The following is a 27,616-nucleotide window of genomic DNA, read 5'->3' as shown; positions in this document are numbered from 1 at the left end:
CAACCACATAATACGTTTTTAAGAGAAAAACCTAAGTCACTACAACTATCCTTTCTAAGCAGCTGCAGTAACAAGATTATCAAGATGTAGATACTTTGGATATCTAATTCTAAGTATTTTCATTTATGACCAATCAGATAACACAGTAAGTCTTTTAAATAAAATCTCATGTCTGTAAGACCAGCCATGTAGGAAAAGTAGATATAACAAGATTTTCAGGATAACTAACCTGACAATGATAATGGATCTCTTAGCAAAACCAATTTTCACTGAGGATTAACTAGACAAGACACTCTTGCTATGGCTATCCAAGTGAAATCTGCATGTAGCAATAACCAGATTTTCAAAATGCTCCTGCCATACTTGAAGTCTCACACCATTTTCAGTTATGTTCCACTAAAGATCATAAGAAGTCTTTATGTGAAAAAGCCCTTTGTTTACATAAACAGTGTCTAGTGATAAGAAGTTGCGATAGAAATGATTTTAAAGTTGGCCTCAAGGGTAATATTGGATGTCATATAAAACATTTCATTCAGGAACAACTAGACTCAATAAGAATTTGATGCTCCATGTTGATACGACTATCCATACAGTTGTTGTAGCAATATCAGGTAGTTTCAGGGCAGTACTGATAGCAAGCTTGTGTTAATAGACAGATGACACACAAGAGGCCTTTGTATAGGTTGATCTAGTTTGTGAACAGTACAGTTAAATAATAATTCTAATATTATTTAATTACCATTCTTCAAAAAAACTAACTTTGATAAAATATGAAGACACTTAAATCCATTTTCTACTCACTAACCTTCAATATCCACTGAACTGCATGTAAATCAAAGTATATTAGTTTCTTGATGAAAATGTATCTGACATTTACAACAGAAGTGTTTCATCTTGATCAAAAATCAACAATGTCCAACTTTTCCTTTTCTTCAATTGATCTGTAAGCCCATCCCCTAAAAAAAGTCTGTTTACAAGTAACTGCAATTCTTATCTGTTCAAAAAGACTGATATCATTCTAATATGCAAAAGAGGGACATAACTCTACGAGTCTGTTGCCTTGGATGATGAACTAGTACTATCTTCTCTGTCACTTTCTATCACTTCCTGTGCACTGTACCGTGTACCATGAAAGCTTTTTAAATGAATCTGAAATAAAAAAAGAACAACTCAGACACTGTGATGTAGCATGATAATGAGGAAATTAAATACGTGCAGTTATTTGAGAAGCTGAGCCTCAGGCTTCTGTCCAACCAATATGAAAGATACTGAATGCTATCTTATGTCACAACTGATGTTTCATGAACCCATATATTTTTCTACATTTTACAAACTGAACCTTTCTTTTCAGGAGTATGAATTTTTGTGGTTTTGTGAAAAAGTGCATTTTCATTTGTGGTATGGGGAAACCAGGTTTTATCTGTGGGGTTTAATGCCATTTTTCAGCACATGATAGGCTATATATGGTTGCCAGTATTTCTGGTGAAGGAAGAAACTGGCACAAACTACTGGCATGCTTTCTTACATACCCATGCTGGTCAAGCCAAGACTCAATCTTGCATTGACAGTTTTGTTTCCACAAAAATTGTTGATTGCATCTTTAAATGTTCAGTTTGTGGCAACCACAAAACGTATTAAAATTTGAATTGCATGAGAAATATCTAGTTTACAGAATGAAAAACTGACATCATTACATCATTTAAAGCAATGTAATATGCACATCAATATCAGTCACAAAAGTATTAAAGTTCTTATGAATAAAACAAGTAATTTTAATCCTCTGTTAAACAGAAGCTTTGATACCAAATGTGGTTTTTCAAATGAAAATTTTATCAAATGATTTAAATGTTTATGATTTTAGTTTAACCTGTTTCATTAATAACATCTGAAATGAGTACTTCTGTAAGATTTAGACACAATAAATACTTTAAGTAGCTTTTCATGAGTACTGTATCTAATTAGCACCCAAAGTTCTCAATCAATAACATCTGAAATGAGTACCTCTGTAAGATTTAGACACAATAAATACTTTAAGTAGCTTTTCATGAGTACTGTATCTAATTAGCACTCAAAGTTCTCAATCAATAACATCTGAAATGAGTACCTCTGTAAGATTTAGACACAATAAATACTTTAAGTAGCTTTTCATGAGTACTGTATCTAATTAGCACCCAAAGTTCTCAATCAATAACATCTGAAATGAGTACCTCTGGAAGATTTAGACACAATAAATACTTTAAGTAGCTTTTCATGAGTACTGTATCTAATTAGCACCCAAAGTTCTCAATCAATAACATCTGAAATGAGTACCTCTGTAAGATTTAGACACAATAAATACTTTAAGTAGCTTTTCATGAGTACTGTATCTAATTAGCACTCAAAGTTCTCAATCAATAACATCTGAAATGAGTACCTCTGTAAGATTTAGACACAATAAATACTTTAAGTAGCTTTTCATGAGTACTGTATCTAATTAGCACCCAAAGTTCTCAATCAATAACATCTGAAATGAGTACCTCTGTAAGATTTAGACACAATAAATACTTTAAGTAGCTTTTCATGAGTACTGTATCTAATTAGCACCCAAAGTTCTCAATCAATAACATCTGAAATGAGTACCTCTGTAAGATTTAGACACAATAAATACTTTAAGTAGCTTTTCATGAGTACTGTATCTAATTAGCACTCAAAGTTCTCAATCAATAACATCTGAAATGAGTACCTCTGTAAGATTTAGACACAATAAATACTTTAAGTAGCTTTTCATGAGTACTGTATCTAATTAGCACCCAAAGTTCTCAATCAATAACATCTGAAATGAGTACCTCTGTAAGATTTAGACACAATAAATACTTTAAGTAGCTTTTCATGAGTACTGTATCTAATTAGCACTCAAAGTTCTCAATCAATAACATCTGAAATGAGTACCTCTGTACGATTTAGACACAATAAATACTTTAAGAAGCTTTTCATGAGTACTGTATCTAATTAGCACCCAAAGTTCTCAATCAATAATAGTGAACTTATGACAACTATGTCTTCCGTTAGGATGATCAATGAAATTAAGTACTAATCCTAGCATGAGAAACAATTAATAACCGAAAGCTCCTTCTATAGTGGAAACCTACCTAAAACCTAAACCCAAGTGTCAGTGTTATAGATATATAGATATATATATATATATAACTGAAAACCCTTCATGCCAGGATGCTTTCAGTCAAATTTGGCCAAACTCTGTTGACAAGTCAGTGGAAGACTTTTCAATGTTTAGCACCAGCAGCCATTTGATCGTATAGGGCATTACTTGTACAAACTTGAAAAGGTCTTTATGTTTCCTCTCAAATCTGGTAAACTTTTGTTGGGTGATTTTTGAGAAGTAACTTCTAAATTTGTCTATTTTTAAGTTCACCTCTCCCTCGACAACTCGCACACAATGGGGACTATTTAAGGTAGTCTCTGTTACAGACACAATAACATTTATAACAGTGATCGACTGATCAACTAAAGTGAGTTCACCGACATAGGACCAGGGGCCACTAGATTTTAAGTATGTAGGATTTGCATGCCTTTTAATTTTCTTTTAATATTCAACCTCCTTTATTTGATTCAAAAGATATAATTAACGTGATAATACAAAGGAGTCCAGCTTTTAATTCAGTGCAGCAATACAACAAATACTTCTGCAAGTCAGATTTCAAAACATGGTCAGCACTTAATTAGGTTCTCAGAGAAATGCTTGCGGACATAGCTGTTATGGTAGATTGACACATTTTACGTTTAAATACACATTGCATTTATGATGATTCCGCTTAAGTGGATCTAAAATATAGAATTAAAACACAAATTTCACTTAATAAAAATTATTTATTTGGCATTTAAATATTAATGTACTGCCTACATTGGTCGTGACATTTTCATTGATCAAAATTTCCTTGAATATTTTTAATTACAGTGTACTAAAAATGTCGTTTGGCAAAGAAAATGTAACCAATTATATGGCTTCTTATTAAAAGTTGATAATTTCACAATGTTAATTCAAGTTTCTAGGTCATATCTACCGATTTTTTTACCATAAAATGACCAATATATCAACGTTTCAGTTACCAATCTTGATCACGATTTTTGTTTCTAGTTCAAGAAATAGGGTTCAATTTTTGGGGGGTATTTTCTGGTTTTTAAAAAAATGGGATCCATGCCCGACCCCACGTAATAAGCGGGTTCGCAAGTTATCGAGGGAGTGGTGTACTGGTGACCAGATTTGATGAAAAATTGGCATATTGGAACCATTTTTGCAAATTTGAAAGCCCTTTATGCCAATATATTTCCTCTCAAATTCTGTTGAGCAGTTTTAGAGAGTTCTATGTTTATTGTGGGACGTTTTTTAAAAAAAAGGTGACATTACCTGATTGTGAATTGGCATTATTTGTACAAATTCATAACACAGTTTTTTTCCAGGATGCTTTCTGCCAAATTTATTCAAAGTCAGTTCAGCAGTGTTTGAAAAGTTGTTTAATGGTCTTTCCTTTCATTAGTAATGTTGCCAACACCTGAAGACAGATCAGCAACATTTGTAAAAAAGAAATAATAACGAAATAATAATAAAAGCCAATCATGCTAGAAACATTTGTATCCAATTGGTGAAATTCTGTTTAGTAGTATTTTGAAAGGCTCTTTGAATGTTTTTTCTCACTGTAGTAATGGTGGCTTTATTTGATGACAAATGGCAGATCATCATTACTTATATCAACATGAAAGCTCTTCTTGCCAGGATGGTTCCATCAAAGTTTAACAAACTGTCTTGAATGGTTGCGGGAAAATAACAATTTAAAGTTATTACAAATTTATAATAAGTATTTTTCTCTGGCTTATGAAATTAAATAGCACTTTCAAAAATGTAATAACCCATTCAACCCTGATCCCTAGCCATACCTAGGTTATAAAGATCCTGAAACATATATTCCAAAAAACAACATTTCAAAATAAATTTCTATGCTTGTGTTTTAGGCTAAAATAATGTATTTTTCTGTTAATCATCTCAATGTTTGCCATTTATGCAGATTTCTCCAGTATTTGCATTTAAGCTAAAATCTCACAATTGTCCATTTATTATTTCATCATTTACCATCCAAGCATTTCTTTAGCATTTGTGTTTATGCTAAAATCGCAGTTTATTATCACATCATTAACACATTAACCCCTGGAGGTTTTTGTCATTTTCACCTGAAATTCGAGTAGGAAACACAATTTGAAAGCTATTTCTGAATACATCCTAATACATCAACTTACAGGTGATTTTCCAATAACATAACGCCTGGTTGTGGTAGAAACATTGTTTCTCATTGGCTATTTGGCTCATGCATAAGCAGAAGGGTAAAAAAATATATATATTTTTATTTTTTATTTTTGCTTAACGGACCCAATCTTTTTGTATCAAGACTATTCTTTTTTCCAAATGCCCATCTTATCCTACTTTTTGCAACGGTTAATCTGTCTGTTAGCAGTTCGTACCAGTCTGGCTTAGAGCTGAGATCAAAAGTCTAAAATCCAGACACAAACTGGATTCCAAAAAAATGAGGTTTTTCCCCCTGTATTTTGTAGTGCAACTAGAACTTCCAGATTATTTGGTATCATTGTAGAGCTACATTTGTCTACCTTTCTATAATACCACCCACTTTAGTGAATCATACATGACCTTGATGCTACATAGCTCGGCAGTAGGTTACTACCTCCTGCCACATTAACTCATTGCCAGGGGTTAATGTTTTAACCATCCATACATTTCTTTAGCATTTGCATTTATGGGAAAATCTCATTTTATTACCACATCATTAACCATCAATACATTTCTTTAGCATCTGCATTAATACTAGAATCCCATTTTTTTATTATCTCATCTTTTACCATCCATCCATTTCTTCAGTATAAACACTTATGCAAAAATCTCATTGTTTATTATGTCATCATTTACTGTTCATTCATTTCTTTAGGTTTTGCATGTAAACAAAATCTTCTTTATTATTTCTTCATTTTCTACATTATTTCCCCTCAAATTCTGTGTTTTATCATTTGCACAGAACCCAAAGTTACAAGAGAACATGACATGTTACTATCTCTCCATCACTATTAAAATGTACAGGTGGGTAGATTTACACATTTTTGGAGGAGTATGTTTAACTTATTTCAACTATCAAAAGAAAACAAGCTGTCTGCATGTTTTATACTTGTTTATTTATTTGCTGTGACTATTTGGGTGGGGGGAGAGAAAAAGGGAATGAGTTTAGTGATGACTAGATTCTGATTACATTTTATAGAGTTATTGCCATTGATAGTTCTTAAAATACGCATCCCACTGATTTGAGAACATTAACAATAACATTCTTCTCCCTTCCTATATGGTGAGGAGACAGCGAAATAGTTTCCAGCTGTCCATGCACCTTGTAAATGCTGAGGCAGCCACATTTATTATTAGAAATACAATCATATCAGTCATGAAGCTTTTGATGATCAACGTGAATTTTGATCAACGATCTGACAATAAGTATATTCTGCACATATTTCTTTGAGTTATTGCCCTTAGTCATCAAAACACAAGCACTGCAAACACTTTATCTTCCAACATTATGATTAGATTTCAACTAAATCTGCTTTGAAGCTTCATGTAAACAAAAGATTAAAGGGCTGAATGATAATCACAACCTGTTCTCAAGAGTTACAGCCCCCGATCATCTTAGAATTGGCATTGCTGATGCACATACTTAGGAACACTCCAGCTTGCACATTTATTACATTTCAAACCAAATTCAAATTGAAGCTTTAACTTTACAATAGCTCAGATAAGATGGATGATGACCTAACTTTGATCACAGTTTACAGAGTTATGTCTCTTGATCAAAATGGAATAGGCATTCTTCTGGTTTGTGAAAACTCTGGCATTCATAATTTTGTTTGATGTCAACCAGCTTTGCTGTAAAACTTCAATTCAAGTAGAAGTCCTATAAGCTGGTCCCAAATCTGTATTGGTATGTTGGCAGTTGTGTTGTTTGGAGTCTGATCTCACCTAGTAATAAAACATTGCAATTTATTACATACATATTTGTCCACAACACAAGACTACACAAATTGTTTTAGATACTTACCATTATTTCTCATGGCTCATGAGCTGGTCAGTTGAAGGGGCATTTGGCAATCTGTACAGTACATTCCATATACCATATTTTACAGAATTCAGCTGCTTGATTTACTTAGAAGATTTCATGCAGTTTTTGTAAACTCTTGCATACACATTTATTATTACAATCATATTATCTTTGAATCTTTATATTAGCAAGACCTTAGTTGAGAAAATTGTACTGAAAGTTTCTGACCATTGTCAACTAAGCTATTGCTTATGACAGACATTGCACACTTTCTTGATACATCCAGTTCCCAGTACTCCAGCTGGTAGCAGGCAACAGGGGACAATGACCACATAACTACCAATTTCTTGTTTTCCTGCAGGCAATGCTGTGCAAAAAAATGATATAGACCACCATGCACACTAAAGCTGCAAATATTTATAAACAGCTCATTATCTTGTCTTATTATCTCCAGTTTCTTATAACACTTCCAACAATTGTTATCAAAAAGATCAGAGCATCTCTGTTAAAGAGTCAACTGAAGTACTAAAGAAATCTAACCACTCTAATTCTGATAAATAATATGCTGAAATAAATAACTGTTACAAAAGTGTCTTTGGTATCCTAAATTGTTTCCACCAAACATTGCTTTGGCATAAAGCAAAACCCTGAATTGACTCGTTTTTCAAGATAGCTGATTAAATACTCTTTTTGCCCAGCATTGTAGTGCTGACATTGAAAGCATACTAGACTACTTGGAATTTTTGGTATTTATATTTAATGTTTCATGAAGGGTTCTGTGTAGCTTGTCCATTTGGAGGAATGTATCAAGATAAACCTGATGAGTAAATTTCCAGGCTTGTATTCCCTTCAACTATCCTTGAGTCTCTTAAATGTTTTCCGCACATAAAACATTCAAAGGACTGGCCCTATTTCTGTAAACAATCCAAAATTGATTTTACATATTTTATTATTACAATTTTATTCAAGTGGGGGTGGGTTTAATACAATGAAAATAAAACAAGGATTCATCCATATTAATTTTAGGGGCCCTGAGTGGCCGAGTGGTCTAAAGCACTATCTGTTACGGATCACTGCCATCTCACCTCTGTCTGCGTGGGTTCGAGTCTCAGATTCGGCCAATATGGGTATGTGAGAAAGATTGCCAATAGCTTCTTGAGGGTCAGTGGTTCTTTCCGGGGATTTCCTGGGTTCCTCCTCCACCATTAATACTGGCCGCCATGTATTGCCTATCATGTGCTGAAAAATGGCGTTAAACCCTATTACAACAACAACAACAATATTAATTTTATGTCCACACACAATACTCAGCAGGACTATTCCAATAGTCTAGCAGGAAAATAAATATGGCTGTACTATTAATCTACCTGAAAAATGATCACTACATGTACAATTTTCTTCAGTTTGACATGTAAGTCATAGTAACCAGTTATCACAATCCTAATTGCCTTTTGCTATCTATAAATGAAACAAATGGTTCTATAGGAAAAAGGAACATTACAACCTATCTTCTTCTCTACAAGACATATTGCTTTTCAGAAAATACCTGGATAAATATATTAACATCTGTGCTTCTACTCAGGTATGGAAAGTTGCCTCCTGATTTGAGATGAGCTCTTTTTGCATTAGGATAACACTTGTACATTTCTTCCTTCACTTCCTGAGACAAAGCACAGTCATCAAACACCTGTCGAAAATAAATATCACAATTACAATATAGTCAGAACTGTTTTTAATTAGTATTTCATACCTTGCCAACTGACCGAATGATGTGAGTTAAAATATTGTTGGTCTTATTGATATAAAAGATCAAGAGAGAAGAATTTTCTGTACATTCCATATCTTACAAAGAAAATACATTAAAAAAATTCAATAAATATATTTAAATTCATTTATGTCTTTCTGTTGTGGATCGAATTTGTTTATAAAACTGGAAGTGATCCTCTTTTTAGGGATGGCCTCTGATAATAGGTGAATAAATACTAAATGTACCCTATTTTTATGCAGTAAATGGTTGCATCTCTTCAGAGGTTGCCCTCCCTTAAGAAGTATCCTAATATATCCGGGGACCACTGTTCACAAATGAAGATCAATTAATCAATACGCCTTGTAAGACATTATATTTTACATCAGATTTAACCAAATATAGAGCTTTTAAATAACTTTTTCAAACTAGCTTACAATTCACTTTTATCGTTTTTCACACGATTGTACATATCTTTGTTTATGACCTGATGGGGTCAAAGTGGCTCCTTTTCCTATGTAACCTTAATCTTTAATCCTGGATTATTACTCACCTAGGATTTCAAATAAACATCATGCTTCTGTACCATGAAGTATGCAAAACATGCATTTTTAAGTAATTTTCATTAATAAATTAATAATCATGACTGACAAATAATGCAAGCACCTGTTATAGGGAAAAATACATTCAGACCTAATGATTTTATTAAAAAACTTCCTCTGGACCATAATACCAGTAGAGTCAAGATAGTAGTCCCTATCTGCAATGAAGTGTACAGATTATAGAACTCTGAGCTGGAGCCAGAGATTGAATTTCCACTTTCAGTCAGTCAGAAATGTCCTTTCAAATGTAACATTTGTGACTAGTCAAAACAAAATCTCAAAGATGATTTTTTTTAAAAATTAAATCATAAGTCGCATCTGTACTGAAGGTGTTGTTGTTGGTAAAGTGTGTTGTATGATATTAAGAAATCGTCAAAGATCACATGACAACAAAAGACAAAAGACACATAATAAATGGACCCAAGAGAACTATACCAAGACAAGAAAAGAAAGAACTGCAATTCAGTGGGAGATTTGTGTTAGATGGGCAAGAAAAGACTTGCATATCTCATGTGCCCCTGCCACATTGTAATAAGAACAAAATGTTATTCTAAGAAGACACATAAGCTAAGTGAACCAGATTCAAATTTCTTGCCACTAGAATTCGGCTTCTTATTTGTCATACTGTTATGATCATTACTTGCATTATATGATTCATTCTGTAACTGATGCTACAAGTTCATGAGGTATCAAAACTAAATTTAGTTTCTTCCTGTGGCCATATGTCTGTCAGCGTAAAGAAAGAGTTTGTGGAAGCTTCTTCTCCACACTAGCTGTATTCACATGGACTGACAAGTGTTATGTGGAGTTGTGGTGCAGACTTAACTGCAGCCTTCTTATAACCTTGATTGTATGAGACCTCCACATATATTCAAAGACTTACGAGAAAGCAAATTTTTCTAGTAAATTATGTTTCTCTGATAATACTTTCCCAACTGCATTATCATCAGGGATATAAGCCCGCAAACTCCTGAATCCTGCATACTAAAAGAAGAAAATTCACCTTTTCAGTGCGTCATGTCAGTGAAGGGCAATAACTCTTGACCATTACCTCCCCTGGCCAATCAGTGTCCTCAGTTTTTAAGCGCAGTTTACATAGTGGGATAGATGAAAGGGTCTTTAAGTAATATTAAAGTTAAAGTATTCTCAGAAAATAGTTTACTGTAAAAAAACTGCCTTCCCTTTGAATATATTCCCTGATCATATTAACTTCAGGAGAATAGGAAACAGAAGGAGGGAATGCTGAGCTTCCTACTCATACTTCTGGGATCCTTCTAGGAAAGAAAGTCTGGATTCCCTATATTAATGATACCTGACTCTCATACTTAAAGCAACACAACCTATGGTCATGTGATTGCTCTATCAGGTTAAGATGAGGATTACAGAAGTCTTTTCACTGGCAAAATTCACTGGCCAATCCAGGGACACTTAAAGGTTGTATTGGTTTAACTGGGTCTGGTGGTCGCCTGATTTTGGTTTGGTCTCTAGGACAAGAAATCTGACTCTGCATGCAAGCCAACAGCTTTCATGATGTCTAGGATCAAAATGTTGCATTTGAACAAGAGGCTCAAAAAGAACACTCTAATTTCATGAGCTGCAATCTTCACAAGGTGAATCTGATCTTCTGAAATGACAAAGTACATTGAGTGTATAACCCACTTAAGCCACAAACTTTGGGCTTGGGAGGTGACAACCTGTTTTGACTTGTCTCTTTGTGCTTCAAGGAGTGCTTGAGCATGCGGACTGGGTCATGCACGGCTACCTAAAGACAAGAGGGAGCAGATTACAATTCTGATTGCCCTTGCCCCCTGACTACTAACAGTAACAGATTCGTGGCTACAATGCCTGCTTGTATCATTAGGATCACTGAAACATCCAATCTGAACTGAAGATAGTTTAGGTTGACTGAAAGGGTGTGGAAAGCTTTCAGGAATTAGGTTTTGTTTGATAACAGCCTCGGTGAGGTTAAGGCTAATGGCTTGAACTGTCCAAAGACAGATTCTTTTTTGGAATCAGGATGAGGGTAACTTGGTCTAATAATATCAAAACTGGCTTGTTGGTCTGAAACATCTTTATCATGACCATTATCTCTTCTGCCATGAATGAGTCAAATAGTCATACAGCAGAAGCCTTTAATTGTAACTGGTGCCCACTTTTTCTCCTTGTAGAGTCAGAGAATAAAGTCAGCTTGTCGAGGGATCTAGGCACTCAAAGGCACGATGTTAATGCTATGACACCAGTCCATGAAAACATGCCACTTTCCCCAAAAAGCCTTCAGCAAAGGGCCTTCTTGCTCTCAAGAATCTCTCCATAACCAAAGATCTAAATTATCTCTCTTGTATCGAGGGGAAGGGAGAGTGTAGTCAAATGCCCATAACCCTTACCAGCTGACCCATAGTGGATCCGTGTCCCAAGATTCTGGCTTCAGAACTGGTCATCATTTGTGGTTCTACCTTATGCAAAAAGTCAGTCATCAGATATCCCCAAAGTGCACAAATCCAATGAAAAACCATTGAATAAAAGGGCAAGTCAATGTGGATATTCTGACCCTTTCTGGGCAGAACACTGGCTAGGACAATAAGTCTACTGGGAATGTGCCTGATTTGTATGTTGATCTGAAGTTGGCAGCAGTCCCCTTTGAGGTGGTAAGTCACTATTATGGAGGTGTCCAACTTAATCAGGACTGTCTTCTCACCGAGTCTGTCCTTGGACTAAAAAGCATTGATGACAGCTTTCATCTGGAGGCTGATGTAAAGACGCAGTTCCCCTGGTTCCCATTTGCAGCTGATGTAAAGAGACAGTTCCCCTGGTCAAACTGATCCTTTTAATATCCATTTTGGAAATGATTTCCTACTATTTATCTTTTGTTTGGTATGTTGCCTATGCTCCCACATGCACTGAAGCCCAATGAGGGGAGTTACATTTATGCTGATTTTATGGCATTTCTCTTGCCAGGGATGCACAGGGTAATATACTTGAGTAAAGCATTATCCATTATTAATTAACCCTAACCACCAAAATCTGAGAACATATCCTTTGTAAAGTTCCAAGCCTATCAAAATAGGTTCACTTAATTACAACAGTTCCTAACACACCAGACAGATTTTCTTAAACACAATGGTGACCTATACAGTCTGAGAACACTGAAACTGAATGTGCAGTTTATAAATATTTTGAATATAGGAATTTAATGTAGAAATAATGTTACAGCTTGAAAACATGATATGTGATTTTCTTGCATTCAGTTGCTTTGCCAGCTCAAATTTTGAGGTTAGTATTGAACTACAAATTTACATATCCTATAATGGACCCTGCAAAGCCCTTTGTCACCAGCCACTGGATCAAACCAGACCCTTCTGACCATTCATTTAGCACAAGTCCAGGTCAATGAAGGTTACACAGGAGTTATTAATGTGAAAGGAGAGGCCTTTTGCCTTCTAAAGCTGTGTTAGATGCTAGTGACTTGACCAGACTACAGTAGCAAGCAAGGCTGGTCTATCTTGGTTATACATAAACTTATACAGGTGTTCTAAAGGTGCCCAATGATGGAGCAGTATTAAGATTACAGAACTCTGGAAGCAGTAGCCAGAAGATTTCTTCAATGCAGGTACAAATACTTTGGCATTCCTAAACATTGTTGGATCAAGTGGAGCTGGGACAGCTGAAGAAATGGTCCAAAGCTAGTTTTTGGTGTCTTCATAGGTCTGGTACTAGATATCATGGGAGGTTTGATTACCAAATCCATCAGATGGCATTTACATCTTGGATCCAGGACAGATCACAATACATATAAACAATGACACTGGAAGTTGAGATGAGGCATGGATATGCCATGAGACAGGTTCTGAACCCAGTGACAAATATTAAGAGATAGTTCAACATAGCCAGTACCAGCCTGTACATGAAGTGCTGGGTTGTCTAGGACTGGCCAATGTAAGCCACTATGCACTGGCAGTACTGGCCCGGTAATCTGTTCAGTTCTGGCATGATAAGTAGTGGTGGAAGAGTGGGCAAGAGCTGTTTGGGGTTCATTAGTGGCAAAGAATGTCAAGTCTCTGGAATGCACAAAAAAAATGAAGAAAAAAACATGTGGACTATTCCTGAGCAGAAATAGTAGATGGCAAATAATGGGATTAGGCACCAATCCCTCTGCTCATGGGAAGATCACTTTCATCAGTTTCATCTGACTTCCACCTCAGTATGCAAAAAACATTTTAGCACTTTTAATGCTAACACAAACCCAGTCAACATCTTTTTGGACTTCTAAGGGTTAGATATTTGAGGTACTGGGTATCTCCTATATTATAATCAAACAATGTACTTGAAGACAACTGTGTACAGAAATCATCTTATTTTTTTTTTTGGTAAGTATAGCTGTGAAGTCTTTTAAAGTGCTGCATGCATAAACCAAGTTTCATGATAATAAAGAAAATGGTAAAATAAAATGAACTTTAAGTGTTATAATATTGGATTCATTTTGGATGCATATATATGCCAAGTTTCATGGGAATTCAAGCATGAACATAAGACATATATCTAGAAGAAAACTTCAGCAAAATCAATGGAGTGTAATCAAAAAAACAATATCAATGGTCTACTTTGGATACAATAGTGCATTCCAGCTTTTTAACACTATAACTACCTGGTGGCAGGAAGATTAGCTTGAAAATTTAAAGTTTCAGAAGAATTATGTCAGACTGATTGGATTTGTATCACTGTTGTGTCTCAGATCCTGCAAGTACATGCACAATACAATGGTGGTGGATATGGTGTCCCAGCAGAAACTATAGCAAAATTTCAAGGAAGGGCACACAGAGGATATAATCATCTCAAAATTTACCCTGTAGTAATAACTCTTGTCTTACTCTAGGAGTACAAATTGTCAAATGCAAACTATTTTTTGAGAGTTCATGAAAAAACTAATATCAAATATATCAAGTTTCACATATGTTCTTTCCCTCACACTTTTAAGTCTGTTCCATTTTATGAATATCTGTGTAGCCATCCATGACTGCCTGTTAGCTATGTATCTAACTGGCAAACAGGCAACATTAAAGTCCTTAAAACAAAGGGGTTTCTGAGCCATGCCAATTACAAGTGGTTTCAATTTCTCACCCTAAGTACTACATGCAAAACATCACTTACGTGAGTGAAGACAAACTGCTTTGTCTGTATCTGTCGGCAAAAAATGAAAAGTGAGGCCACATGCCTGGTTAATAATGCCCTGATATTTAATTTAGAAAACAAGTAATCAATGCTATATTAATCACATATACAAATGAATAGCATCAATCAACAGATAAACACCCCTTCTTAAATGGCTTACCTACAAGAATTTATTATTACATGTAATCAGCCTTGAAAGCTGGTATGGTGCAAAGACTTCAGATTAGCCTACTGTCAACCCTAATATGTGACAGCATGCATGTTAAGTATTTAAATTAACCACACATGCTCTAGGGACAGTTTCTGAATCCTTATTTCACAGATCAGACCACAAACTGACCTGTTAACCATAATCAATCTTTTCCAGCATGTGTCAGAAATTGAGTTGCTAAATATATTTCCAAATTTCAACTTAGTTTCAGTTTTATGGGCTAATTTTATGTGCAAAATTTAAATTTGGGATAAAATTTGCCTCAGTGTTTAGGACTACAGGGTTTCAATTTACTGGGGAATAAATGATGATATTACAGGAGGAAACATTTGGGACCAAGAAAAATCAGTCTTGAGGGGATTCCGGCATCCTGAGGTGTTGGTTTTGAGGAGTTTTACAATAGTTACATATTGAACTGGTGGTTAAGAAAAATTATGTGTCCCACATAAAATCAGACTCCAGAGGACTGAGTCTGTGGTTGTGATTTTCAAGTCTAGTCCCTGACATACCATTTGTCTCCTTGGAATGGATTTTCACATCCTACTATATTTTATAAGTTTGAAGTTCCTTGACCTAAAACCTTGCACTTACATCCATAATGGTAATCTCAACACCAGCAAGTTTTTGTGGCTCCACATAGCTGCTCATACAGTTCAGGGTTAATCTGGAGGCCAACTCCTGTTGAGACAGGCTATCCAGCTGCAAAATGGAGGTTAGGAAGCAATGATAAAACTTTACTGATGGAAATTTAAAAACTATGATATCTTTCACAGGAACATACATCAAATGATAAAACAATATCACTATTTTAAATCTAATAATATTAATTAACTTATTGTCCTTGATATCCTTTCTATCCGCATGATTTAACACAGGATGTTATTATACCCTCTGACTTCCTGACTATCTATTTGTCCATAACTACATCTCCTGCTAAGTTGCTGAACAGAAATTCATCAAACATTGTATATAAATCAGTACCATTTGCATTTAGGACCAACTAGATGTCAGAAATCTTTTAGTAATAATAATGACCTTATTTAAAGAGGGTAACACAATTAGCTAAGAACTAATCTTCATTGAGGCCTTCATACAAGGGAATTTATTTATTTTAGCTGCATTTCTGAAGCCACTGGATATATTGGGTTTGGAAGAAGGAAATAGAGTGGGCATTTTTAATCTCGTCTGGAATACTATTCCAGAGCAGAGTTCCAGATTATTGGAAACTTTTTTTCAATAACTCCTTATTTGGTTTGGGAATTTTATACTGTTTGGTAGACATGAATCGCAGGTGGGGAGTATTACCAGGTAGCCTATACTTGAATAGTGATTGTAAATTTTCAGGAGCACTATTATGGGATATCCTGTACATTAATTTGGCTTTTTTCAAACAGATTCGGTCTTTAATAGGTAATATTTTTAACTTACCAGCTAAATTTTCCTTTCTTTCTTTCTGAACTGATATCAGACCTAATGGTCATTTTTGAAGATGGTTTGCTATGGTTTATCCTTTGAATTACCCCATAATGTATTACAGTAATCTAAATAGGGTTGTATGTAACTTATAAAATAGTTTTCTCTGCCTTTCAGAGAGAAAATGTCTTATCCTATTGAGAAGCCATAAACTTGAATTGACTTTTTGACTGATATGTTTGACATGTTCAGTCCATGATATGTTATTATCTACCAGAACACCAAGTAGTCTATCATGACAGACCATTTGCAAATGTTTTTTCTTCCATGTCAGACCATCCAGAAAAAGGAGCAGCAAAGCAAGATTTTTTTTATCAAAGCTATACAATTATCAATTACGACTACGAAGACATCATAATTATTCTTTTAGTGAAAACTTCATATCAGTATGATCTCTTCATTGATACAACAATAATAAGATTTTCAAGACAATTAACATTAGACCATTTACATTAGGACCAACAAGACATCATAAGAAGTCTCTAAGTGAAAACCCCATGTTGATACTAACCTTCATTTGGGAGTAACAGCAATAACAAGACATCAAAGAAGTCTCTAAGTGAAAACCCCATGTTGATACCAACCTTCATTTGGGAGTAACAGCAATAACAAGACATCATAAGAAGTCTCTATGTGAAAACCCCATGCTGATAACAACATTCATTTGGGAGTAACAGCAATAACAAGACATCATAAGAAGTCTCTAAGTGTAAACCCCATGTTGATACCAACCTTCATTTGGGAGTAACATCAATAACAAGACATCAAAGAAGTCTCTAAGTGAAAACCCCATGCTGATACCAACATTCATTTGGGAGTAACAAGACATCAAAAGAAGTCTCTAAGTGAAAACCCCAGGTTGATACTAACATTCATTTGGGAGTAACAGCAATAACAAGACATCATAAGAAGTCTCTAAGTGAAAACCCCCATGTTGATACCAACCTTCATTTGGGAGTAACAGCAATAACAAGATATCAAAGAAGTCTCTAAGTGAATGTTGATACCAACCTTCATTTGGGAGTAACAGCAATAACAAGACATCATAAGAAGTCTCTATGTGAAAACCCCCACGCTGACACCAACATTCATTTGGGAGTAACAGCAATAACAAGACATCAAAGAAGTCTCTAAGTGAATGTTGATACCAACATTCATTTGGGAGTAACAGCAATAACAAGACATCAAAGAAGTCTCTAAGTGAATGTTGATACCAACCTTCATTTGGGAGTAACAGCAATAACAAGACATCAAAGAAGTCTCTCTTTGAAAACCCCATGCTGACACCAACATTCATTTGGGAGTAACAGCAATAACAAGACATCAAAGAAGTCTCTATGTGAAAACCCCCACGCTGATACCAACATTCATTTGGGAGTAACAGCAATAACAAGACATCAAAGAAGTCTCTAAGTGAATGTTGATACCAACCTTCATTTGGGAGTAACAGCAATAACAAGACATCAAAGAAGTCTCTATGTGAAAACCACCATGCTGATACCAACATTCATTTGGGAGTAACAGCAATAACAAGACATCATAAGAAGTCTCTATGTGAAAACCCCCATGCTGATACCAACATTCATTTGGGAGTAACAGCAATAACAAGACATCAAAGAAGTCTCTATGTGAAAACCCCCATGCTGATACCAACATTCATTTGGGAGTAACAGCAGTAACAAGACATCAAAGAAGTCTCTAAGTGAATGTTGATACCAACCTTCATTTGGGAGTAACAGCAATAACAAGACATCAAAGAAGTCTCTAAGTGAATGTTGATACCAACCTTCATTTGGGAGTAACAGCAATAACAAGACATCAAAGAAGTCTCTAAGTGAATGTTGATACCAACCTTCATTTGGGAGTAACAGCAATAACAAGACATCAAAGAAGTCTCTATGTGAAAACCCCCATGCTGATACCAACATTCATTTGGGAGTAACAGCAATAACAAGACATCATAAGAAGTCTCTATGTGAAAACCCCCATGCTGATACCAACATTCATTTGGGAGTAACAGCAATAACAAGACATCAAAGAAGTCTCTATGTGAAAACCCCCATGCTGATACCAACATTCATTTGGAAGTAACAGCAATAACAAGACATCAAAGAAGTCTCTAAGTGAATGTTGATACCAACCTTCATTTGGGAGTAACAGCAATAACAAGACATCAAAGAAGTCTCTAAGTGAATGTTGATACCAACCTTCATTTGGGAGTAACAGCAATAACAAGACATCAAAGAAGTCTCTAAGTGAATGTTGATACCGACCTTCATTTGGGAGTAACAGCAATAACAAGACATCAAAGAAGTCTCTATGTGAAAACCCCCATGCTGATACCAACATTCATTTGGGAGTAACAGCAATAACAAGACATCATAAGATGTCTCTAAGTGTAAACCCCATGTTGATACCAACATCCATTTGGGAGTAACAGCAATAACAAGACATCATAAGAAGTCTCAAATTGAAAACCCCATGCTGATACCAACATCCATTTGGGAGTAACAGCAATAACAAGACATCAAAGAAGTCTCTAAGTGAATGTTGATACCGACCTTCATTTGGGAGTAACAGCAATAACAATACATCATAAGAAGTCTCTATGTGAAAACCCCATGCTGATACCAACCTTCATTTGGGAGTAACAGCAATAACAAGACATCATAAGATGTCTCTAAGTGTAAACCCCATGTTGATACCAACATTCATTTGGGAGTAACAGCAATAACAATACATCATAAGAAGTCTCTAAGTGAAAACCCCATGCTGATACCAACATCCATTTGGGAGTAACAGCAATAACAAGACATCATAAGAAGTCTCAAATTGAAAACCCCATGCTGATACCAACATCCATTTGGGAGTAACAGCAATGACAAGACTTTTAAGATGGCTGACGTGGTAGCCTTATTCAATGTGTGAGGCAACATTTTATTTTAGGACCAACTATACCTGGTAAAGAATCGTACCTTCAATAATCCAAGACAGTGTTGGGGCTTTTTCTGATATTCAAAAAGTGTGTTTTCAGGTCCCAAGAGGGGTCAGTGCATATGATAAAAAACAGACATCCAATTAAGAATAAACTATCTTTACATATAAATTATGAAAAAAGGATTGGACATTCAAATTTACTGAAAGAAAATAAGTTTTCTTTAAAGCATTTAATAAACTTAACAATTAAAAAATATAGAAGACTTAGTATTGTCAAATATCACCATGCACATTATGCAAACACTCAAGCACAATCACAAAGACATTAAACAGACCTTAATTTAAGTTTCTGTATTTAATAACCATTGCTTGGCAAAACATAGGCCTATACAGATGCAGTCTTTGCTACTCTCAATAGTTTCAACGGGGGGGGGTAAAGGTAATACAAGTGTCATTAGTGTTTAAAGGTAATTATTATAATATATGTGGCATTAGTCTACATCTTAGCACTCACTAGAAACTGGATGGAACTGTTGTTAAACTTCCCTCCTGAATTCTAAAAGTAAATCCTGGTTTAGATCTAAGACCATAACACTGGCATTGTCAGAACTGATGCAGCTGGACCAGGACATGCTCATCTCAATAGAAAAATGAATATACACAAATTTGGGATGGACCATTTTTCACTGGGGGAGCCAGTGGAGACAAAATAATTTAAAGTTTGATGGGGTTTTCTAGGTAATACAGTAGTAATAAACATCTTGATCCAGTACAGGTGTTAACACTTTATCACCACAAATCACATGTGCAAATACGAGTGTGTGTTTATTATTTTCTTTCAATCAATCTTGTCATTGCTAAAATCATCATGAAAGGCGTGGATCAATAAACAGTATTGAACAAGATAACAAACAGTAATAAAGAGAACTGACTGAAATGTTCAGCTCAGTATGTCAAATGTTACATACAGGTGATACTTCTATTTCAATGGATCATACACCCGAGAATGACTTACCATATATAGTTGCTTATAAGCTGATTCAATTATAAGTCAACCCCCCTCATACTATGGCTACAAAAGGAAAATTTCTCTACGACAATCCTATAAGTGGAAGTGTTTTTTGCAAGTCAAATCCATCTGCAAGGGGTAACATCTGGTAAGTGTGTTGAAGCTGCACTAGGGGAAAAGTAAACAAGTCAAAATGGATAGATGGATAGACAGAGATAGGACAAATAAAGACAATGTAGAATAAATACATTGTATTATTGAGTTATGTACAAATAAACTGACAACTTATAATTTGTCCACATAATGAAATCCATAATGCTCATCATTTTGAATCCATTTATATATTTAATCTATGCATTTAATTATATCATATAGAGGTATAAAAATGGTAATCCAGAATGATGAAATTCACAATACCACATAATATATTAATTCCAAAAGTATAGTTATAAACAAAGTAAAGTCAATGTTTTTGCAATTCATATTAATATCATCTGGTTCAAAGCCCAAGAATTCATCATCAGAGCTACCAAATAAAGTTCTGAATTCCTCAACTGTCATCCGTTTGTCATAAACATTATCCGACTTGGTCCTCATCTGATTATCTCAAATGATATCACTGAAAATTTGTCATCCTCCATCACATCCATTGCACTGTTAATATATTTCTTAAATGATTTGACCACAATCTCATTTAGAATTTTCTTCCATTCATTACATGCCCATGGAGATACTAACTCAATCCCTGAACGCTTCACACTTTCTTGCCTTTGTCAATTCTTTGGGCCCTTCTTTTGCCACTCTTTATGCATATTTGCCTTGAAGAGCTTGTTTAGACAAACATCTAATGGTTGTAGTACCAACATGGTGCTGCCAGGGATCACAGCTTGGTATGATTGATATCGAGCAAATTCTGTTTCACCGACTGCATCATATGTGCATGAAACAAGCTGCTCTGGAACCCACTAGTTTAAATAAAAACTTCCAATTTACATAAGGGCTTTCTATTTTTCAAATTTTCTTCAGACATCTGGAACTATCAAACAGAATTTACTTTTTCTCATGCCAGTCATGCAGCTGTTTCTCCGACACACCAAATTCATTTTATGCAGCACTATTGTTGTTTTTCTCTGCAAAGCTTTAACTTATATGCTCCATCATACACAGTGTGTTTTCTTTTCACCATTTTGGTTAAAGTACACAAGTGTAGCAATTCAAAATGTATGATATCTAAAGTGAGAAAGGTACACTGTAACTGACGGAAAACTATTCATAAAATTGGACAATTATTTATGTAGAAGTTGAGCTTGGGGTCTGTACGAGACACTTTCAAAAACCATCAAAGGATTGCCACAAATAACAGGTGTGTAGTATGAACAAAGGGATTCAAAACATGGTATTAAACACTCAATGGTTTATCCACTGTGGAAAAAAGCAGCTCTACTCTTACATCCTAAAGGTTGTATTTATCTGATTAGCACTCTATCAAAACATTGTAAATTGAGAAAACAACACGTTTACCTTTACAAGCTAAGGGAGTGAGGTCAGATTTTAATTTCATTTATATCTTGCTTATAAGATAACCTCTGCTCTGCATTAATACATTTTTTAGCAAAAAGGTTAATTTATAAGTGAATATATGTGGTATGTTGGTATGTTGTTGCACCAGGTGCAAAGAATTAAATATTCCCCCTTATTGCAGTGCTTCACAAAGTAAAACTTTGTCAATCAGGAGTTCTGTAATTTATTTTTGCTGGACACTGCTTGCTTGGCTGATTGCTTCCTGGATCACCTTAAAACATGAATCACACCTGAATACTATTCTTAGAACTGAAATCAGCATGATTTGCATTTAATATATGGAGTAAAATCTGACTGGAAAGAAATGTTGCTGCTATTCATAAACTTGTCAATATTCTTCAATACAGATTGCTTGAACATTCTCATTCAAGATAATGATGTGTGATGAAACATGCATCTAGCATCTCTTTGATTTGCCTGTAACATGAAATAAACTGGGCTGTTCAAATTTGTGAAGTTCAAATGTGCAAATTAGCACAATGCGCCTTTTAATTCACTGAATGAGATTTTGTTGTATAAGCAGCCTCAAGGAGATCTAAGCAGGGCTGTTTACAGCTTCTACATGCTACATGTCAGACTTGCAAACCCAAGTAAGTTAGTTTGTAAGTTAGACCAATTTTCATTAAGGTGTTACAAAATATCATATACTGCTATTGTAAAGTTGAAAAACATGCATTTAAAAAGCTGTATTCGAGACTGATGCAGCAACGATAAACATTATGTTCAACTAAAAAGTTTGAAAAGTAAACTTAGACCTTAATTACCTCCAGTAGTTTTACAAACTGCGGTTTCAAACCCTACGGAGCTAATGGCTTCTTGCTGTCTCTCAAGTTGATGAAATAATTCGATTTTTATCGACTCCAAATAATGGCAATCATATTTCTCACCATGAGACCTACTCAATCATGTCCAAAAAAATGAAAATTTCATCTTCTGTACTATTAACTTTTTAAAAGGCTTATTGTTCCATTCACCTTGAACATTCTATAAGCAACAGATTGATCATGCAGACATTTTGCATGAAACAAGTATTGCAGGTTAAGCATTTGAGGTATTCTGCTTCACTGACAACTCTAAGAAATCTAACATGAAACCCACGATCCAAATCAAGCACATCCAAGTCAGTATCCGGATTTTACCACAACAATCAAATTACCGTAATTTTGAATTTTATTCAGTAAGTCAGTATTTCAAAGGTCATTTTTATAAGACTTATGGTAAAATCGTAAGGGTGGCAAGTTTGAGGCATATATTTAAGTCAGGGGTGGGTGGGTTTTTTGCCCACCCCCCATGACTAATGAAAGGAAGTGTCCAGAGTAGCCAAAGATTTCAGTACAAGGTCTGGTTGCTTATGGATGGAAGCCTGTTCTTAGCAATGAAAGAGGGAACCATCATAAATGAAACTGACCCGTCTTGTCAGACCTGCATGTAATTCTGGTACCCTGATAGGGCATTATTTCGCTAATTCTGCTTGCCATCACTCGTGTGATAAGGAATCAGGTTTTGTATGAAAGGTGAGCCAAAGATGCCTCTGAAACCAGTTCTTCAAATGGTGTTTTGTTTAACCAGGTTAGTACCCATTTTGGGTATAGGGCCAACACTTTTAGTCATGTATAATCAAAGTTGGAGAGGAGGTCAGATTAATTTTTTGTTTTGTTACATATCTTCTCTTCCATGATGATGAAAGGTGTCAACAATCATGGAGCAGTAACCTTTGATTGTGCTTGGTGACAACATTTTCTCATAAAAGAGCCAGAGAAGGAAGTTAGCTATTTTATGTATAGATGGCTGTAGTTCTCAACAATGAGCCAGAGAAAGAAGTTAGCTATTTCATGTATAGATGGCTGTAGTTTCTCATCAAAGAGCCTGAGAAGGAAGTTAGCTATTTCACATATAGTTGGCTGTAATTTCAGACAAGACACCACTTTAAAGCTGTTGGACAGAATGAAGACTCCCTTTCCAGTTAAAATTTCCTGTGCAAGTCTTTCAAAAATGGCCTGCATCTCAAGAATATTGATATGTAGATGCCAGTCCTGGTGAGACCACACTCCACTGGTGTCCCAGAAAGATGGTAGTATGTGTGCTCTCCCTCATCCATCTGTACTTGCATCCGTACCAACTGTGACCTCTGATGGTTGTACCTGAGGTAATCGCATTGAGCCAAGATAGGTCGCTCCAAGTCTGCAGATGGTACCTCATATTTGTGCAAATGGGGAAAGGTTGGTCCAGTGGGCAAACTTTTGACCTCCATTGAGATAAAAGAATTATGTGTAATGGGTGCATATAAAGGCAACCTAGGATGATATGGTCCGCTGCCACATTTAGCAAGCCTAGAAGGCAAAGAAATTCTTGTATTGAGAGAGAACCCTTCAAGAGTAATGAAGCCAACATGATCCTGACTTTCAATAAAGATGTCAAAATTTTGGAAAATTTTTACCAGGTACCCATCAATCCAAATAGTTGGTTACCCAGGTACCCAATCAAAGGGAAATTGTATTAAACGTGAACCTGAACTGCTTTGTTGTAGGTTCACACATGCCAACCCCCAAGAGTCATTGTCATTGTAGGGTTTAATGCCATTTTTCAGCACAAGATAGGCTTTACATGGTGGCCAGTATAAATGGTGGAGGAAGAACCTGGAAAACCATGGAAAGAACCACCGACCCACAAGAAGCTACTGGCAAACTTTCTCACATACCCACATTGGCCGAACAGGAGACTCGGACCCATGCAGACAGAGGTGAGATGGCAGTGATCCATAACGGTGAGTGCTTCAGAATTTTCGGCCACTCCGGGCCCCATCCCAACCCCCACGAGAGGTACAAGTTTAATTTATTACTAATATAAGTGGCAAAAAGCACAATCTGAGCATAAAAAGATCAATCTATATATTACATGCATTAATTACAGAAAACTATGAAAAATGTACACATTTATTTTATTTACCATACATTTGGTTTTGCTACTTATCTGAATCTGCAGTTAAAATTTCTGTCACAAATCAGGATAAATCCATGTGGATTAGTAGTTAATACAAGAGTACAGAAACAAAAGAAATTGATAAATTATTTATCCAAAACACTCACTTTAACTAGTCTACATGTCTAAAGTAACTTTTACAAATAGTCATAAAGTCCACAAATTATGACTCTTGTAATATCCTTGACCTGCCATGGTTCGTCCCTTAATGATGGTCCGGTGCAACATGTTTTTAAGTTTAATAAAATCCTTCTTCTCTAACATTTTTCAGTTATATAGCATCCAATGGTCACAACAATATAGCCAGTTGTTTTTTTCGTTTTCTTTTTAATTATATCTGATGCCATTTATTTTCAATTTAGACTGGTCCATTATGTATGTAGTATCAAAATAGAATGAATCTATGACAAGTGGTATCACATTAAAAAATCCCATCTATTGGAACTATCTCATGTAAATTTAAATCAAAATTACCATATTTACAGACGTGGTCAATTTGCATAAGATTTTTTTCAGTGTTATTAAATAACAATTATTTCTCTTATATATAAATATTTCAGTGAAAAATTTAATTATGTATGGTTGTATATTTTGTTCATTATTTCCTAACATGGTATAAGAAAAGCATGTTACAAAAACAATATTTTTGTGTTGCCTTTGCTGTGACAAAACTATCTGTATTTGGTTTCCCGCTAATAAGAGTCCAGTAAACAAACATGTGAACCACAGGCACTTGATTCGGAGGGAAACTATCGTGTACATGTACACATCAGTTTCCCCCGAATCAAGTGCCTGTGATGTGAACAACGGCCCCGACTTGAACAGCTAATACTTACTCCAGGGCCACAAACTTAAGGCAATAATGGCATTAGTTACACCAGACATTTATATTGTGCTTTCTTTTATCTGAATTGTAGTACGTATTTAAATTTTATTTTGTCAAATACTTCTTAATCAGTACTTGCTGTCGCTGTCGACAAAAGGTATTGGCCTAGTTAATGTCAACAGGATCTCCAAATAAGTGTTTTTAAGTCACGAGAAAAATGGTGCACGAACCATGGCCAGGCACAAAGTTAGGATGGTCTAGCTTTAAATATCAGCATTGATTCTTAAATAGGTTGCACGAGAAAGGAGAGAAGAGTACTCCCTTTTATAATTATATAGTACATTGTAAGCCGTTGTGATGATGAATAAATGCGCACTCAACACGAGCCTCAAACTGTAATCATTATTCTGTGCCTCAATCTGAACTTGGAATACTTTTTGTAATTAGCACCTGGTTGTTCATTTTATTACCTGGGTTATTATTAATGGGCAGATACCCATTGGCATCTTAATTTTCAATGCCCATTCCTGATGGAGATGTACTCAGTTTAACTGCGTGTGGAATTCCATACCTCCCATTCGATACCAAGATGACAAAGAAACCAGGATTTGTAAGCGGTGTAACAAGTGTTATCATGTCATGTTTGAATATATAACTCACCTGCTGTTCTTCTAGCATGTTGTCAAGGTAACACGATGTTGCCACCTTGGAGATGATCTGGACATGAGCCATAACATTGTTCATCAGACAAGTGAAGACCCAGGGAATGATGTTGTGTACAAATGGGACTGCTCAGAATTGATCAATGATGCCACTGTAGGTGAAATGCAGTAACTTCCTTGAAGCCTTATGAATTGGGACATGAGGATATGCATCTTTTAAGTACATGCTGATCGCAAAGTCTCCTTCCAGAATGGTATTCAAAATGTGATGTGGTATTTCCACAGAGAATCAAGGAGTGTGAATGAGCACTTTTATCAATGACAGGGCAAAGAGTACTGTTCACCTTTGGGACCAAGAAAAGTCTGGAATGAAATTTTAGGAACTTAAATTTCACAATATTTCAACTGCCATTTTCTGCAGAAGATTATTTATTTCTTGCTGCAAGGTGGTGGCTCTGAATGGATCTGTTGGAATGTTTTGTAGCTGATGGGACTCTGGGCAGAGAAGGAGGTGTTTTGAAAGTGATGAAGAATCTTTCAGAAACCACATGTCAAGTGCAGTGATGGTAGTAGCAAATCTTGTTCCATTTGGCAGCAAAGAACAGAAGCCTTCCTCCTACCAGGATCAATGGCAAGACATAGGGCATTATGGAGATGATGTCATTTTCTGAGAGATGGATGCGGTCATGTGGAGAAGCTTTGACATATGTGATCACTACTTCTCTTTTGTCTTGTGTCCACTATGGTTTGCATGAACCGTGGTTTTTGACATAAGGAACTATGACAGGATAACTTGCCAGAGGTTTGTGTTCAAGCTGTGTCCCTTGGTTCCTTTTCTTGATTACCTAAAATGTCCCTGTGTTGATGTTGCAGTTGAGCATTGGGAAAATTGGTCTTCTTCTGGCTTGTTTACATACAGAGCTAGCGAAGTACAAAACTCATGGAGCACCCTGATTTGAAATGGTGATTTCCAAGCAGTTACCAATCAGAGTCCCTTGTATTGACCAACTGAGAAATGAGAGGTGGACTCTGTTGAGAGCTGAGATACTAAGCTCGGCATTGTAAATGGAGAATGCAGTGGGGTAGTCTGGTCTCCAAAACTGCCTACATACACTGGGTTCAACAGACTGGATGACAGATTTATTTCTGAGAACTTACTGTGTTTAGGTCTTTGTTCCTAAAGATCCAATGTAGTAGATCTAGGCTGGTCGCAACAGAATCAGGCAATGTTTGTAGGTAATACATTGTCCAAATCATAATGTTGGGACAGGTTACGGGATGCTTGATCCA

At 35.6% G+C, this 27,616-nt stretch overlaps 1 protein-coding gene across 1 annotated transcript in view; it reads right to left on the bottom strand.

The window, feature by feature from the left end:
* LOC149800551 (uncharacterized) overlaps positions 1-27,616 on the bottom strand; it is a 123,352-nt gene that overhangs the window by 72,742 nt on the left and 22,994 nt on the right. The window contains exons 7-9 of the mRNA XM_089954434.1: positions 15,451-15,558; positions 8,683-8,823; positions 1,048-1,149 (exon numbers count right to left, since the gene is read on the bottom strand). Of these exons, the coding sequence (XP_089810560.1) occupies positions 1,048-1,149; positions 8,683-8,823; positions 15,451-15,558 (351 nt within the window). The remainder of the gene's footprint in view (positions 1-1,047; positions 1,150-8,682; positions 8,824-15,450; positions 15,559-27,616) is intronic.

The sequence above is a fragment of the Sinohyriopsis cumingii genome, chromosome 4 (assembly GCF_028554795.1).
Source record: "Sinohyriopsis cumingii isolate HCF-2022 chromosome 4, ASM2855479v2, whole genome shotgun sequence".
In the NCBI taxonomy this organism is placed as follows: Eukaryota; Metazoa; Mollusca; class Bivalvia; order Unionida; family Unionidae; genus Sinohyriopsis; species Sinohyriopsis cumingii.
This window is presented reverse-complemented; position numbering and strand designations above follow the sequence as displayed.